This window comes from Phoca vitulina, unplaced genomic scaffold, assembly GCF_004348235.1.
Source record: "Phoca vitulina isolate PV1807 unplaced genomic scaffold, GSC_HSeal_1.0 scaffold9, whole genome shotgun sequence".
Lineage (NCBI taxonomy): Eukaryota > Metazoa > Chordata > Mammalia > Carnivora > Phocidae > Phoca > Phoca vitulina.
In genome coordinates, this window is record NW_022589712.1 from 52,539,369 (window position 1) to 52,553,926 (window position 14,558).

General features: G+C 45.0%; 1 protein-coding gene across 1 annotated transcript in view; it reads left to right on the forward strand.

The window, feature by feature from the left end:
• Positions 1-14,558, forward strand: part of SCML4 (Scm polycomb group protein like 4) — a 114,855-nt gene that overhangs the window by 86,889 nt on the left and 13,408 nt on the right. Inside the window, exon 7 of the mRNA XM_032408131.1 lies at positions 7,084-7,374. Within this exon, the coding sequence (XP_032264022.1) occupies positions 7,084-7,374 (291 nt within the window). The remainder of the gene's footprint in view (positions 1-7,083; positions 7,375-14,558) is intronic.

Below are 14,558 nucleotides of genomic sequence, written 5' to 3' on the forward strand. Positions count from 1 at the left end.
ATGACTTCATAGTTTTGAATAGTAGAAAGGTGATGTATCCAGCAGTCATCATTTCAACTAAAGCAAGAGGAATTGGGGGTAGATGTAAGGAGGAACTTTTAGGCGATAAGATTTGCAGTACAATGAGCTAATTGTGAGGGAGATTGTAAAATCTCTTGCAGGAAGCTTTTAAATAAGAGGCTCATTTATTTTTCCTTATTTACCACCCAGCCTGAAAAGAGGGCTTGGTACTAACTCGGTGCTTTCCAGGGTTAATACACCACCTTTCACAATTTTTGCTATGTCCATATAACAATTGTAAAAGTGCTTACTTAAGATGTTCCTTTAAACAGATTCATTTCTTTTAACTTTAGCTCTTAGTCACTTTAAGCAATGATACCGTATCAGTGAAATCATAGTTTGATGGGCTAATTATATTTTATTGCTATCCACTAAAGTACATGACTATAAAAAATAATGTTCCCTTGTAGCTGTGTCTTCCAAAAAGATACACCTTCAAGTCCTAACTTTCTGCCTGTGAATAGAACGTTCTTTAGAAATAGGGTCTTTTGGGGCGCGTGGGTGACTCAGTCAGTTAAGCATCCAACTCTTGATTTCAGCTCAGGTCATGATCTCAGGGTTGTGAGATAGGCTCCACACCCAGCGTGGAGCCTGTTGAAGATTTTCTCTCTCCCTCTCCCTCTGCTCCCACCAAACCCCCCCCCCCCCACTCTCTCTCTCTCTCTCTCTCTCTCTCTAAATTAAAAGAAAAAAATAGGGTCTTTACAGATGTAATCAAGATGAGGTCATACTGGATTATGGGCCCTAATCCAATGACTGATGCCTTCCTAAGACCTTTGGAAACAGACACAGAGGCACAGGGAAGATGCCATGTGACAATGGGGGCGGATAGGAGGGATATATCGACAGTGAAAGATCATTGGCTACCAGCAACTAGGTGGAGACAAGGAAGGACACTACCCTTGAGCCTTAAGAAAGAACATGGCCCTGGGGCACCTGGGTGGTGCAGTCAGTAAGCATCCGACTCTTGGTTTCTGCTCAGGTCATGATTTCAGAGTCGTGAGATCGAGCCCCATGTTGGGCTCCATGCTCAGCACGGAATCTGCTTGAGTTTCTCTCTCCCTTTGCCCCTCCCTCCACTCTCTCTCTCCAAAATAAATAATAAATAAATCTAAAAAAAAAAAAAGAAGAGGAAAGAACACGGCCCTGCCGACACCTTGATTACATACTTCCAGCCTCCAGAACTATGAGAGAATGCATTTCTGCTGTTTTAGGCCACTAAGTTTATGGTATTTTCTGTAGCCTTAGGAAATGAATACACCAAAGTCCCTCCTAAAATCATGCGCGGTCCCACCAGGGGGGCGCACCTGCCACTGGGGGAAATGCTGGGCTCTGTGCAGTCCCTTTTTCGGGCCTGTAGGTGAATGATGACGGCCTGCATGATATCAGTCATTTTTACACTTCCGTATGATGTGTCAGCACCCGTGTTTACAAAGGTGAGGAAAAGGCTGTTTTAGCCAGGTTTGAGCAGATGTGTCTCATCAACTCTGAGCGGCACCCTAGTGTGTGCACCTGAACGTGCTGCTCACTCCCAGGCTTCCTGGGAGCTCCAGGCTGAGCAGAGCCGCGGTGGGGGGCTTGCCGATCTGTCTCCACGGTGGTTCACCCTCTGCCTCTGGAATAATGGGCGTATCCTGTGCTGGGTAGAGGGCTGTTGCCTGGTGGTCTCTCAAGTCGGTTTTACTTTTTGATGAATTCATTTGGATCCCAGCCCAGAAGCTGGCTTTTATTAGCTTTGATCTCACTCATGGTCGTCAGCAGTTTTTAAACCAATGAAGTCCATGTTCCCTTGTTCCCCGTTTCTGCACGTCGTCATAGGACGATGATCTTTCATCCGCATCTGTATTTTCCAGCTATATTGCAGATTGGAGAATTGTCTGCATTCTCTACCTTACCGCTATCAGAACCCACGTAGACATATTTAATCTCGATTTAAAATATTTAATAAACAGAATAAATGTTTTAGTTAGATCTTTTTTTATCATTGTTTACCATGCATCCATGAGAGTCCTTTCTAATCTGTATCATAAGGCGTATTCTGTGTAATGGCCGCCTCACTGCTAACAGTGGCCCAACTGTCCACTCGATAGCTATTTATTGAGTGCCTTCTGTATGCCAGACACTGAGTAGCTTCCTCACATACAGCAAGGCACCTGCCACTAGGGACACAGAAGGGATTAGTATCTCAGGTACTGAGAACGTTCCAGTAAAGGGAATATGATGACAGCTTACTGCTAACTGGCTTGGAATGGTGCTAACCCATAGTAGGTGCTCAGTGTTTGTCTCCCTCTCCTCACTCCGTTCGGGAGGCAGCCTCATACATAGCTCTGTAGCCTGGGCCTTTTTAGAATCTTCCTACTGCCGTCTTCTGATCCAGATGGAAGAGCTGCAGTAGAGGTCATCAAGGAGCAGGTGCCGAGTTCCAGGTTCCTGAAGACCTCTTGCAGCATCCCCGGGCCACGAAGCAGAAAGCACAGAGCATGCGTACACTGAGGCTGCTCAGCTTACTTGTGTCGTGGCGGCCGGAGCGGTGTTGGCCGAACCTGCCTATGTAACACTCTTAGGAATGTGTTCAGACCCAGCGCCAGGCTTCTGCAGGGAATTGTTTAAACAGCTTTATTGAGATTATCATACAAGAGTGCAACACAGTGGTTGTTAGTTTATTCACAGAAATGTGCAGCCACAATGGTAGAACACTTCCAGTACCTCAAAAAGCACATACGCTTTAGCCAGCACCCTCTCTCCCCACTGCCCCTCTGCCCTCAGCAACCGCTGATCTACTTCTTGTCTGTATAGGGTTGCCTGTCCCGGACATTTCATGTAAGTGCAATCACTTCATCCGTGGCCTTTTGTGACTGGCTTCTTTCACTTAGCAGAATATTTCAAGGCTCATTCATGCTGTAGCAGTATCAGTATTCATTTCTTTTTATGCCTGAATAATATTCCGTTGTGTGGATAGGCCTCATTTTGTGGATCCATTCGTCAGTTGATCACCTTTTTGGGTTATTTCCACCTTTGGGCTATTATGAATAGTGCTTCTGTAAATGTTCATGTACCAATTTTTGTGTGGACATACGTTCTCATTTCTCTTGGTAGATACCTAGGAGTGGAATTGCTGGGTCGTAGAATGACTCTAGTTTGAACGAGTTGAGGAAGAGCCAGACTGTTTTCTGAAGAGCCTGTACCATTTTATATTCGCACCAGCAGTGTATGAGGGTTCCAGTCTCTCTACAGCATCATCGACATTTGTTATTATCTGACTTTTTATTATAAACATCCAAATGAGTGGGAAGTTACACTTCTTTGCGGTTTTGATTTGCATTCCCCAATGACTAATGATGGGGAACATGTTTTTGTGTGTTTATTGGCCATTTGTATATCTTCTTTGGAGAAAGATCTCATCAAGTTCTTTGCCTATCTTTAAATTTGGTTTCTTTTTTTTTTTTTTTAAAGATTTTATTTATTTGACAGAGAGAGCACAAGCAGAGGGAGAGAGGGAGAAGCAGGTTCCCTGCTGAGCAAGGAGCCTGATGTGGGACTCGATCCCAGGACTCTGGGATCATGACCTGGGCCAAAGGCAGCCTCTTAACCGACTGAGCCACCCAGGCGTCCCAAATTTGGTTTCTTTTTATTGACTTTTATTGAGTTACTCTGGAAACAAGTCCCTGATGAGATATATGATTTGCAAGTATTTTCTCCCATTCCATGGGTAATCTTTTCACTTTTTTGATGCTATCTTTCCAAGCACAGAAGTTTTACGTTTTGATAAAGTCCAATTTACCTATTTTTTCTTGTGTTGCTCATGCTTTTGGTGCTAAATGTAAGAATATCTTGCCAAATCCAAGGTCATGAAGATTTATTCTTATGTTTCCTTTTAAGAGTTTTATAACTTTTTGCTCTTACATTTAGGTCTTTGGCCCATATTGAGTGAATTTTTGTATATGGTATGAATTAAGGGTCCAATGACATTGTTTTGCATGTGGATATCCAGTTGTTCCAACACCGGTTGCTGAAAAGATTTTTCTTTCCCCCTGGAATGATTTTTGGCACCCTTGTGGAGAATCAGCTGAACATAGACACAGTTTATTTTTGAACTCTCGATTCTATTCCATTGCTCTGCATACCTATTCTTATTCCACAATCACACTGTCTTCATTATCGTTGCTCTGTAGTCAACTTTGGAATTGGGAAGTGTGAAGGCTCTATGTTGTTCTTTTCTCGTGATTGTTTTGGTTCATCTTGGTCCCTCGAAAATCATGAGTTTTAGAATCAGCTTGTCAATTTCTATGAAGAAGTCAGCTGAGATACTGACAAGAATTACATTGATTCTGTGGGTCAATTTAGGGAGTATCGCCATCTTGATATTCAGTCTTTTGATTCATGAACATGGGATTTTTCCCCATTTATTTAGATCTTCTTTACTTTCTTTCAACAATGTTTTGTAGTTTTCAGTTTTACACTTCTTTTGCTAAATTCATTCCTCCATATTTTATTCTATTTAATGCTATTATAAATGAAATTGTTTTCTTAACTTCATTTTCAGAATCTGAAACACAGTTGATATTTGTATATTGATCTTGTATCCTGCAACTTTGCTAAACTCATTTATTAGTTCCAATAATGTTTTAATGGATTCTTTAGGATTTTCTACATACAAGCGATAGTTTTATTTCTTCTGTCCTATTTGGATGCCTTTTCTTTCTTTTTCTTACCTAATTGCCCTGGCTGGAACTTCCAGTAAAATGTTGAATAGAAGTCGTAAGAATAAGCATCCATGTCTTTTTCTTGATCTTAGGAGGGAAAGCATCCAGTCTTTCACCATTCACTATGGTGTTAGCTGTAAGTTTTTTGTAGATGCCCTTTCTTCAGTTGAGGAAGTTGCCTTCTATTCCTAGTGTGTTGAGTGTCTTTTTTATCAGGAAAGGACATTGAATTTTGTCAGATCTATTGGGATAATTGTACTATCTTTTTTTTTTAATTCTATCTATATGGTGTATTACATTAATTGATTTTTGACTGTTAAACCAACCTTGCTTTCCTGGGATAAATCCTACTTGGTCATGGTGTATAAGTCATGTTATATGTTACTGGATTTGATCTGCTGGCATTTTGTTGAGGATATTTGTATCCATATTTATAAGAAATATTAATCTGTAGTTTTCTGTTCTTGAGATGCCTTTGTCTGGTTTTGGTATCAGGGTAATAGTGGCCTCATGGAATGAGTTGGGAAGTATCCCTTCCTTGTATTAATTTGCTTATAAAGAATTGGTTTTAATTTTTCTTTAAATGCTTGGTAGAATCTACTCATGAAACCATCTGGGCCTGGGATTTCTTTGTGAGTAGCTTTTGATTACTAATTCATTCTCTTTACTTGTTATAGGTTTACTCAGATTGTCTATGTATTTTTTTGAGTCAGTTTTGGTAATTTGTCAGTTACTAAGTTACCTAATTTATTGGCATATGATTGTCCATAGTATCCTTTAATGATCCATTTTGTTTCTATAAGATTGGTAGTAATGTCATCTCTTTCATTTCTGATTCTCGTAATTTAACTCTTTTCTTTTTTCCTTGGCCAATCTAGCTAAAGTTTGTCAATTTTGTTGATTTTTTTCAAAAGGTCAGCTTAGGTTGCATTGATTTTCCCCATTGTTTTTCTAGTCTTTACTTAATTTCTGCTTTAATCTTTATTTCCTTCCTTCTGCTTGCTTCAGGTGTAGTTTGTTCTCTGCCCCCCCCCCCCACTATCTTATCATGAAAGATTAGGTTATCAATTTGAGATCTTTCTTCTTTTTAAATATAAGTATTTACAGCTATAAATTTTGCTCTAGGCACTGCTTTAGTGACATCCCATATGCAATGACTTTTATTTCCAGGCAAGTTCCATATTTATCCCCATCTATGAGAAGAATTGATAGCTCCCCTAATAAAACCAAGTCTTAATCTTTCAATATCTACATTATGGGAGGAATTCATTCATGAAGAAGACATCTGGATCTTGTGGCCTCAAATGTGTTTCCTCATTGCCAACCTTGGAAGATCCATTGGTTTTTGTTACTCTAGCACATTTTCTTTGTGGATGTCAAGATTTGTTTTGACCATATGTGGTATAGACATGATTACTGATGGGACTAGGCACATACGATCTTGTCTGGGATGGGAGGGACTGAAGAGAAGGAATTCCTAAGATATTTTTCTTCCTCTTTCTATCCCCATAATTCCCCTAAACTTTGTCCTTAAAAATATAACAAAACACCCCACACCTTTTGGCCATAGGTATAGCTCACAGACAGAGTTCAACAGGCTGAGGTTGAGCTTTAAAAATGTAGAAAGTCATGATTTACTTGGGCGAAGGGGAGCTGACAGTGAGGTTGGCTGACTCTTTAGGTCCTTTACTCCCCCTGCACTTTTGATTGGCTCTTTATCTCTCATCTGCAGTTGATAGGGAGAACCCTGGGGTTGACCAGATCAGCATTTGCGTCCCCAGTTTGTTAGCTTTGGGGGAAGGGCAGTACCCTCATGTGTTTTGGAACTGAAAGTGTTGGGGAGGAAGCACCGTTGCCCTTGTGTCACCACCCAGGTCAAATTGTTTCTTTAACTCAGGGACATTGTGACTCCTGCTAGATCTCTCTAAAGCATTCCGGGCTGGGTGAGGAGGGCAGTGTTGGTGGGCAAAGAGAAAAGAGGGCAGGGAGATTCAGACAAGCTGGTAGAGACTGCATGGAAGGAGAAAGACCTTTGAATTTTACTTTCAAGTCATCAATAACCAAAATAATCACTTTTTCCTCTGAACACACAGGGGCACATCTCCCATCCCTACTATAATATGCTTTGTTGGTGAGGCAAGTGTCTCAGTCTGTTGAGAGGTGAACTATTTGGGATTATGATGTGGGGTCCATTCTTCCCCATCTCTCATCCCCACAGATAGTGGCACCAGTGCTGCTGGGGAAACATTTGCCAAGACTGTCAGATAGCCTCTTGACTTGCTCTCTGATCTCTTCTTCTCTGTCCTGCCTTCTTGCTCAGCAAAAACAGCCACCACTGAGGAGTGCCTGGTGAACCCTGTAGGCATGAACCGCTACAGCGTGGACCCCTCCGCCTCTGCCTTTAGCCACAGGGGCTCCTTGCCCACCTCCTCCTCGCTGTACTGCAAGAGGCAGAACTCTGGAGATGGCCATCTTGGGGGAGGCCTGGCCACCACTGCCAGTGGTCCCCGCTCCAGCCCCATGTCCTCTGGAGGCCCCTTGGCACCTGGGCTGAGGCCCCCAGGCTCCAGCCCCAAGAGAAACGGGACCTCTCTTGAAGGAAACCGATGTGGTAATGTAATGCATGCTCTGGCTTCCCCATGTTTTAACCTACTTGGCCCTTGCTCTGGGATCACTGCATATAGGGGGAAGGGGGTGGGGTGGAGGGGAACCGTGCTGTCTGAACATGGGAACACTGGGAAATCAGAAGCACTTTCATGGGTTTTTGTTGTTCTTAAAGGCAGCTAACTTCAACCTTTGACCACAATAAAGAAAGTGGTATATTAGAGTAGGCTAGGCTATAGGAGTAAGTAGACTCCAAAATGTACAGTGGCTCAAATGCAATAGAAATTTATTTTTTGTTCAAGAGTCCAAGGTGGGTGCTCCCAGTTGGTAGATGCATCCCAGTTCAGGGACTTAGGCTTTGTCCATTTTGTGGCCCTGCTATCCCCTGTGGCCTCCATGCCCCCAACACGTAGCGGGTAGAAAGGAAAAGAGTAAGCAGGGAAGGCACACACTCTTCCCTAGAGCCTGGAAATTATGCACATCACTTCCACTCACATTTCATTGGCAAGAGCTGGCCATTTTGCCACACTTAACTCTAAGGGAATCTGGAAAGTGTAGATCAACTCTGTGCCAGGAAAAAGAAGAACAGATGTCAGTAAAGCGTCTTCTTTTGCATAGTGGGTGACATTTGCAGGATACAAATACATGGACAGGACCAGAGTTAAATATTTCCACAGGGCTGATTGTAATGCCATCTCTGTCTCACCCATTAAAGATACCTTGTCAGAATGCAATGCAGGAAAGTGCTCTCGTTCTAGGGACAGCTTGATATCCATTGTGAATTATGTGTTTTTTAAAATCATTTTCAAGCTTCAGTATTGCATTAATGAACAAAGGCTGTGGAGCATAGTAGATAATCACATGGACGGTGGAGCCAGATGCACTGGGCTGGAATCCTGGACCCACCACTTCCTGACTGACCTTTTGCAAGTCTGAACTGCTCTGTACCTCAGTTTCCTCACCTGTAAAATTGGAATGATAACAATAGCATCTACCTCATAGGTTTGTTGGGAAGATTGAATAACTTCATATGTGTATTTAATGCAAGACCTAGGACATGATAAGAACTCAATAAACATTAGCAGTCGCAGATCATGTGAGCCCACCTCTCAACAGATCACAGCCCAGCAGCTCTGTACCTGAAAACTGCTGAAGAGAAGAGTCCCCGGGCCCAGGAGTCAGGGAGTCTTCATCTTGCCCCTCTGGAGCCTCCCAGTGGGTTGGCTGTCTTCTCTGGCAAGCCACATCTTTGTTCTGAGCCGCGGCTCTCTCTACCAGTAGCCCTGTGAGGCCACAGTGATGAGCTATTTTGTGTGGTCCAACATCCTCCACGTGCTCCCCTGAAGGACCTCCCCCCTCCGTCCCACACAAGCCTCTCCTGGCTGAGGATAGAAAGGTGGACAGGAAACACAAGGAAAGGCAGTTCTGAGGGGCAGAGCACAGAATCCGTCAGCCATGGGGGCTCTTGGCAAATGCTGAGGCATCCTGCAGACTACTTCCCAACATTGTCACATAGAGCCATCAGCCAGGCAGAAGATTTGAGTGGGCAGAGCCCATTTTCCAAAGAGGAGAGACATTGTTCCACCTGATTTTTAAGAACAAGAGAAGAGAACAAGATCTGGCACAAATCAACATCTTAAAGTAAATGAGGGGGCCCCAGCTGTTTCCTAGGCTATCCCCAGAGTTTGTGTAACATCTGGTATAGAGCAGTTCAGCAAACACTCATTATCTCTGTGCCCGTCATGATGCCGGTGCCCCCATGTTGCCCCCCGTTGTCAAACCCCTCATCGTGGTGCCCCTTTGCCCTTCACGTGTCTCTTCCTCTCAACCTCTTCTCCTCAACCCAATTCCCATTTTCTCAGGGCAGTGATCATAGGACGTCACCTGATTGAATTGACTCATAATCCTAAGCGTGTTAACACTTTTTCAAAAGGAGATATTTACTCTCTCTTCCATTCAAGTGGTGGAGTATCAGGCTCTAGGTCTTATGTGTAGGATTCAGGCAGTAAGAAGAAGGCATGATTCGGATGAAGAGAACCTCTAGCACTAGCTGAAGAATTGTCTGCTCCATCCCAGTCTATCTGGTGCCCCTAGATGAGGGGAATCTTGGACCCCCTCAAAGGGATCTCAAGGTAGCTTCCCTCCTCTAGTTCCCTTGTTGCCTCTTCTTAGAGGAATCCTGGAATGTCCTTCCATCCCAGCTTCAACAACCCTCTTGTCCTTCATTTTCATCTCCACCCCAGCCCTTTGTTGTCCTGGAATGATACCCTAATTAGCTGTCTGAGGAGTCTGCTTTGAGGGGAGGCCCAGACCCTCCCCCGGAACCAGCTCGGAGAGAGCCCTCTCCTTAGAGCTCTGGTTGCTCCCTGGGAGAGCCCCACTCACTCAGGACTTCTTCTCAGGATGTTGGGTAAAATCAGAGTGCTGGAGCCCACCAGTGCTTGCTACCTTCCACTCCAAGCAAATCACTAACTGTATCCTGAACACTGACTGTCTCTTAAACGACTTAGTGAGAACTTTGATACCCAGCAAATCAGAGTTGTTCATAATTAGCAGGACCTCTTTGGGCTGTGGGATATTCAAAAATCACACAGCCCCCCAGCTTCCTCAGAGTACAGCTGCTGCAGGATGTAGCAGCTGAAGTTCATTGTTGAGCCACTGTGTTACACTGAAGAATAATAAAAGTATTTACCCTTTGTAGGTACATTAACTCTCGAATTCTCCAAAGATTCCTTTAACCAGTATGCTAAATGGAACCACAGATACCAGAAAGCCAGCCAGCTGTGCTCATTCTAGCATCAAGGTGGAGGAAGAGGGTGGGGAGAATAAGGGGACAGGGGGCAGTGCCGACCTCTCTGACTCTCTGAAACAGGGTTCCACTCTGCTTACATCTCATTAGCCAGAATGTAGTCACGTGACCACCAGCTGCAAGGGAAACTGGGAAATATGGTTTCATTCTAAGCAACCATGATCCCAGCTGGAAATCAGGGATTCCGTTACAAAGGAAGAAGTGGAAAAAAGATACTGGGGAGGTGACCGACAGTCTCAACCATACCTCCCGATTAGAAATGTTCGTTCCCTCGATTTCCTTCTGTAGCATTTTGTTCCCTCATCTCTAGTACTTCCTCCTTCCTGTCCCATAGTAGGAACCAGACCCTCAGCTTTGTGAGGTCCCTTGCTCATCTCTGAATCCTCCACAGTCCCAGAAAAGGGGCCTGCTTGTTTGAGGCATTTACTAAATAGCTATTTATTGAGCACCTGCTATGAGCCAGACACTTTCCATACATTATTTATGACTTCCTACAAGTTATATTTTATAATTTATTATTATAGTATGTGCATATTATTATAGTGGGTATTATTATATACAATGTACAGATAAAGTGAAGATCAAGATAAGGTCATTCAAGTGTGGAGCCAGGATTTTACTCTAACTGGCTCCAAAGCCTGTGTCTTTCAGGCATCTTCAAACTATGTTCAGTGGGCTTCAGCGGGTCCCTTTGAGGTTCTAGGGGCTAGGGAAGAGAGGATGGGAACAGACAGGATTCCAACGCCCCCCTCTTTAACCAGGGCCTCTTCACATTTGCAGAGTGGGGTTCTGCGTATGTTTTGCTTGAACCAAGTTTTCACAGTTAAACACATTTGGAACCCATAGAGATAAGCCATGCTGAATTGAGTGGCAGTATATTAAAGTAGGAGAGAAAACCATTGGCCTCTTGCCCATTTGTCACCTGGCTGCCAGTCTGGGCACCTGCTGTGGGACCTCTGGAGGCTTGGTAAGTTTTCCCTCCGCCCAAGGAACTGCTCCATTATTGCTCTGGAATTGCATCCCAAGTGTAAGTAGTTGGTGTTAAGAAACTGTACCTCTTTAGGAGGGTTTGACCCAAGTCATAAACCCTAAGAGGGACCTAAAAATGGATTTTTCCCCTGCGGTGCTAATCAAAATGGTTTAAAACACAGAAGCCAGAAAACTGCATGGGGCTGCAGGCAGGAGGGTGGAGATGGATGACGTGACAAACTTCTCAGCCTTTTCTCTAAGTACTCTCCATGAGTACTTACCCTGGCTTCCTGCTGTCTTGGTATCTTGTACCTATGGCCTCTGCCAGTGGGCTCTGAGGGGATGTATTCACATTTCCCTGTTTTTTCCTGATACTACAAATTTGAGAGCTCTTCCCTGTCCCTCATCCTAGATATAAGCACCAAGAGCTATAAAGTTTTCGGATAACAAAAGGTTCCTAACTTTTGCATTAAATAGGCCATGGTATAGAATTCCCAACCACAACTGGTCCAAGCTTCAGAATCAATAAATGAAGTAAATATGACATTGTTTTTACTACCCAAATGCTTCCCATGGATTAGAGTTTGCTTCATTGGGTGAGGTGTTGGGTGACGGACAGAGAGACCACCCAGTCAGAAAAAGGAGAATGGGGCCCACACTGTATGTGAAGGAGTTCAAGTGAGTGAAGGCATGGCAAGGGCTTATTCATTCTGGGGAAAGAAGAGAGCTTGTTCAGAAATGCTGAGGGAAATCACGGTGTGAGATTTGGGGTCCATGTCAGGCAGATTGGGCTTTAGTCTGTGGGAAGCAGACATTTCTGAAGAGGAAAGTAAGTTGATGGGCATGGACTTTAGGAAGATAAATCTATTGGCCACTATAGGATGACATATAATAACAATTAGAAGAATAGCAACTACCTTTTGATTAATTCCTTACTGTTTAATGCTTCACATTATCCCATTTAATCCTCACAACATGGTAGGTGTTTGACAGGTGAGGCAACTAAGACTCGGAGAGAGTTTGCTCAGCCAGCAGATACTTACTGAGCATACTATGCTGGGGGCTCCTCTCAGGTCTAAGGATGGAGCTGTGAGCAAGACACATGGGGGCCCTGTTCTCCGACAGTGTGCAATTCCACAGAGACAAACATTAACAATATTGCACAAACTTAATGACAACTGCGACTATTGCTCCAAAGGAAAAGTATGGACGCTCTGAGAGAATGGGCTAGGGAGGGGTCACTGAGCCTACTCCAGGCAGATGGGAAAGGCTTCCCTGGGAAGTGACAGTGGAGCCAGCTGGACAGGGAAGCAGGAGTTGACTGGGGAGGGGCAGTGGAGAGAAGGAGTGGCTGGAAGCTTCCCAGCAGAGGTCAGGTTGCTTGCCCAGAGGTCACAGTGTCTGTGGTGGTAGAGAAGGATCCAGCCCAATTTGGCCTCATTTCAGGCCTGTGGTCTCTCCTTGTCTCTACAGGCATCCTCTCTTCTCATACAGCACGTCAGCTGGTCTTGAAGGAATAAAGGAAAAACCCGAGGGGCGCCTGAGTGGCTCGGTCGGTTAAGCATGGATTCTTGGTTTCAGCTCAGGTCCTGATCTCCTGGTCCGCAGATTGAGCCCCGTGTCAAGCCCTGTGTGTCTCGGGCTCCCTGCTCAGTAGGAAGTCTGCTTCCCCTCTGCCTCTCCCCCACCCCCAGCCCTGCACACACACTCTCTCTCTAAAATGAATAAATAAATCTTTAGAAAAAAAAAAAAACCTGATTAAAATTTGAGGATTAGTCAGGCTCTCTTCTATCTCCTATCTTTCTCACCTCATGGAGTCTTGAAAATTCTTACAATAGAAATAATGAAAACAACACTGTTTTAAACCATCTGATGTTGCCCAGCTAGCCTGCGCACCTCATACACTCTGCATGGCCTCATTTCTAGGAAGGATGCATTCTACAGGGACCAGGTCACTAGCAGGAGCTGAGAGCACAGGTACTGTCCCCTTGCCTTCACCCCCATCCCTCCCAACCCAGATCCAGCTGCTAGAGAGGCTGAGAGGGCCAAGGGGCCTCACAGGCAGCCTGAGGAAGGACACTTTTTGGAGGGGTCCCTTTTGGAGACTCATGGGCTTCCCTTCAAGATGCTTTTCATCAGGCTCCAGCCCAAGGCCACATACTCACTTGATTCTTACAATACTCTTGAGAAACAAGATGAAGAAACCGAAGCCCACTGGGAATGATCAGGGCCTGGACAGGGCTACACGCCTGGCTGTTGGCTCTTCAGTCAGTGTGTTCTGCATGTGGACACACTGATGAGGCTCTCTGATACGTGAGAGGGTTAACTCCCTTGGTGTTGTGCGTGACAGCCTGTGGCCAAAAGGGACCAAAACGGCAGCAGAGATGGAACCTTAGAGATACCCTCCAACTCCAACTCCCTCATTTCACACCTGGGAAGCACAAAGATGCTTACATAGCTGGTGGGTGGTAGGGATTTTTGACTCCCAGCTCATTGCTCATTCCATTTTTCCACATGGCTCTACTGTTAGCTAAAAAGTTTTCTTTGAATTATGAATGAGCAAAAGGAGATTATGTGTGTGGTTGTGGGCACGTGTGAGACACAGAGACTCACAGACAGTAGTGCAAGGACCTAGGCTGTGCAAGTGCCTGGGGTTGCTCTAAGCACTGACTCAGGGGCATCCCGTTCCTGGTGCGTGTGAGCTCAACCTTAGAAACAACCAGCGCCATCTTTAGTTACACATCCATTCGCAACTGGGTTTTACTCTTCTCTGTCTCTGGCAGCTCCAGTGAAGGCACATGACATACACAAAGTTCCCTGAGCTGGAGAATGCTGCCTTCCCAGAAAGGCGTTTGGTGAGCACTTCACATACCCTCGTCCTTTAAGAGCAAGATTCTCTTCACAGCCATCATGTCTCACTGCTGTCCAATGACCTCTGCCTGGCCTGGCTGTGTCAGGCCGGACCCATCTGTCTTCCTGACACCTTCACAGCCACTGGAGGGGGGCTGGCGTATTTATTATCTTTGTGAGCACACACCACTGCAAACGCTTTACAAACCTGCCACTGGAAAGTTCCATTTCTCTTCCTTCTACAGCGAGTTTATGTACTTTGGATCTTGAGCAACTCCCAAGGTGTGAAAGGCTTCCTGCTGCTCTCTGTCTTGTATGGCTGAGAGGTCCCCTCGGAGAGGCTCCCAAGCCAGGCCTGGCTGCTGCCGCTCCATCCTGGAGAAGTGAAAAATGCCCACAGCAAGCACCGGGCACCAGGAGCGGAGCCGCTTTCCAACTGGGCTGCCTCCGTCCACAGCCATCACCTGGAGAGCCTCCTCATAAAGACAAGCCTGCCCCTCTTGCTTAACCTGCTCCCCCCTCCCACCGCGGCCCCTGGCAAAGTCGTGCCCTGACCTTGCTCA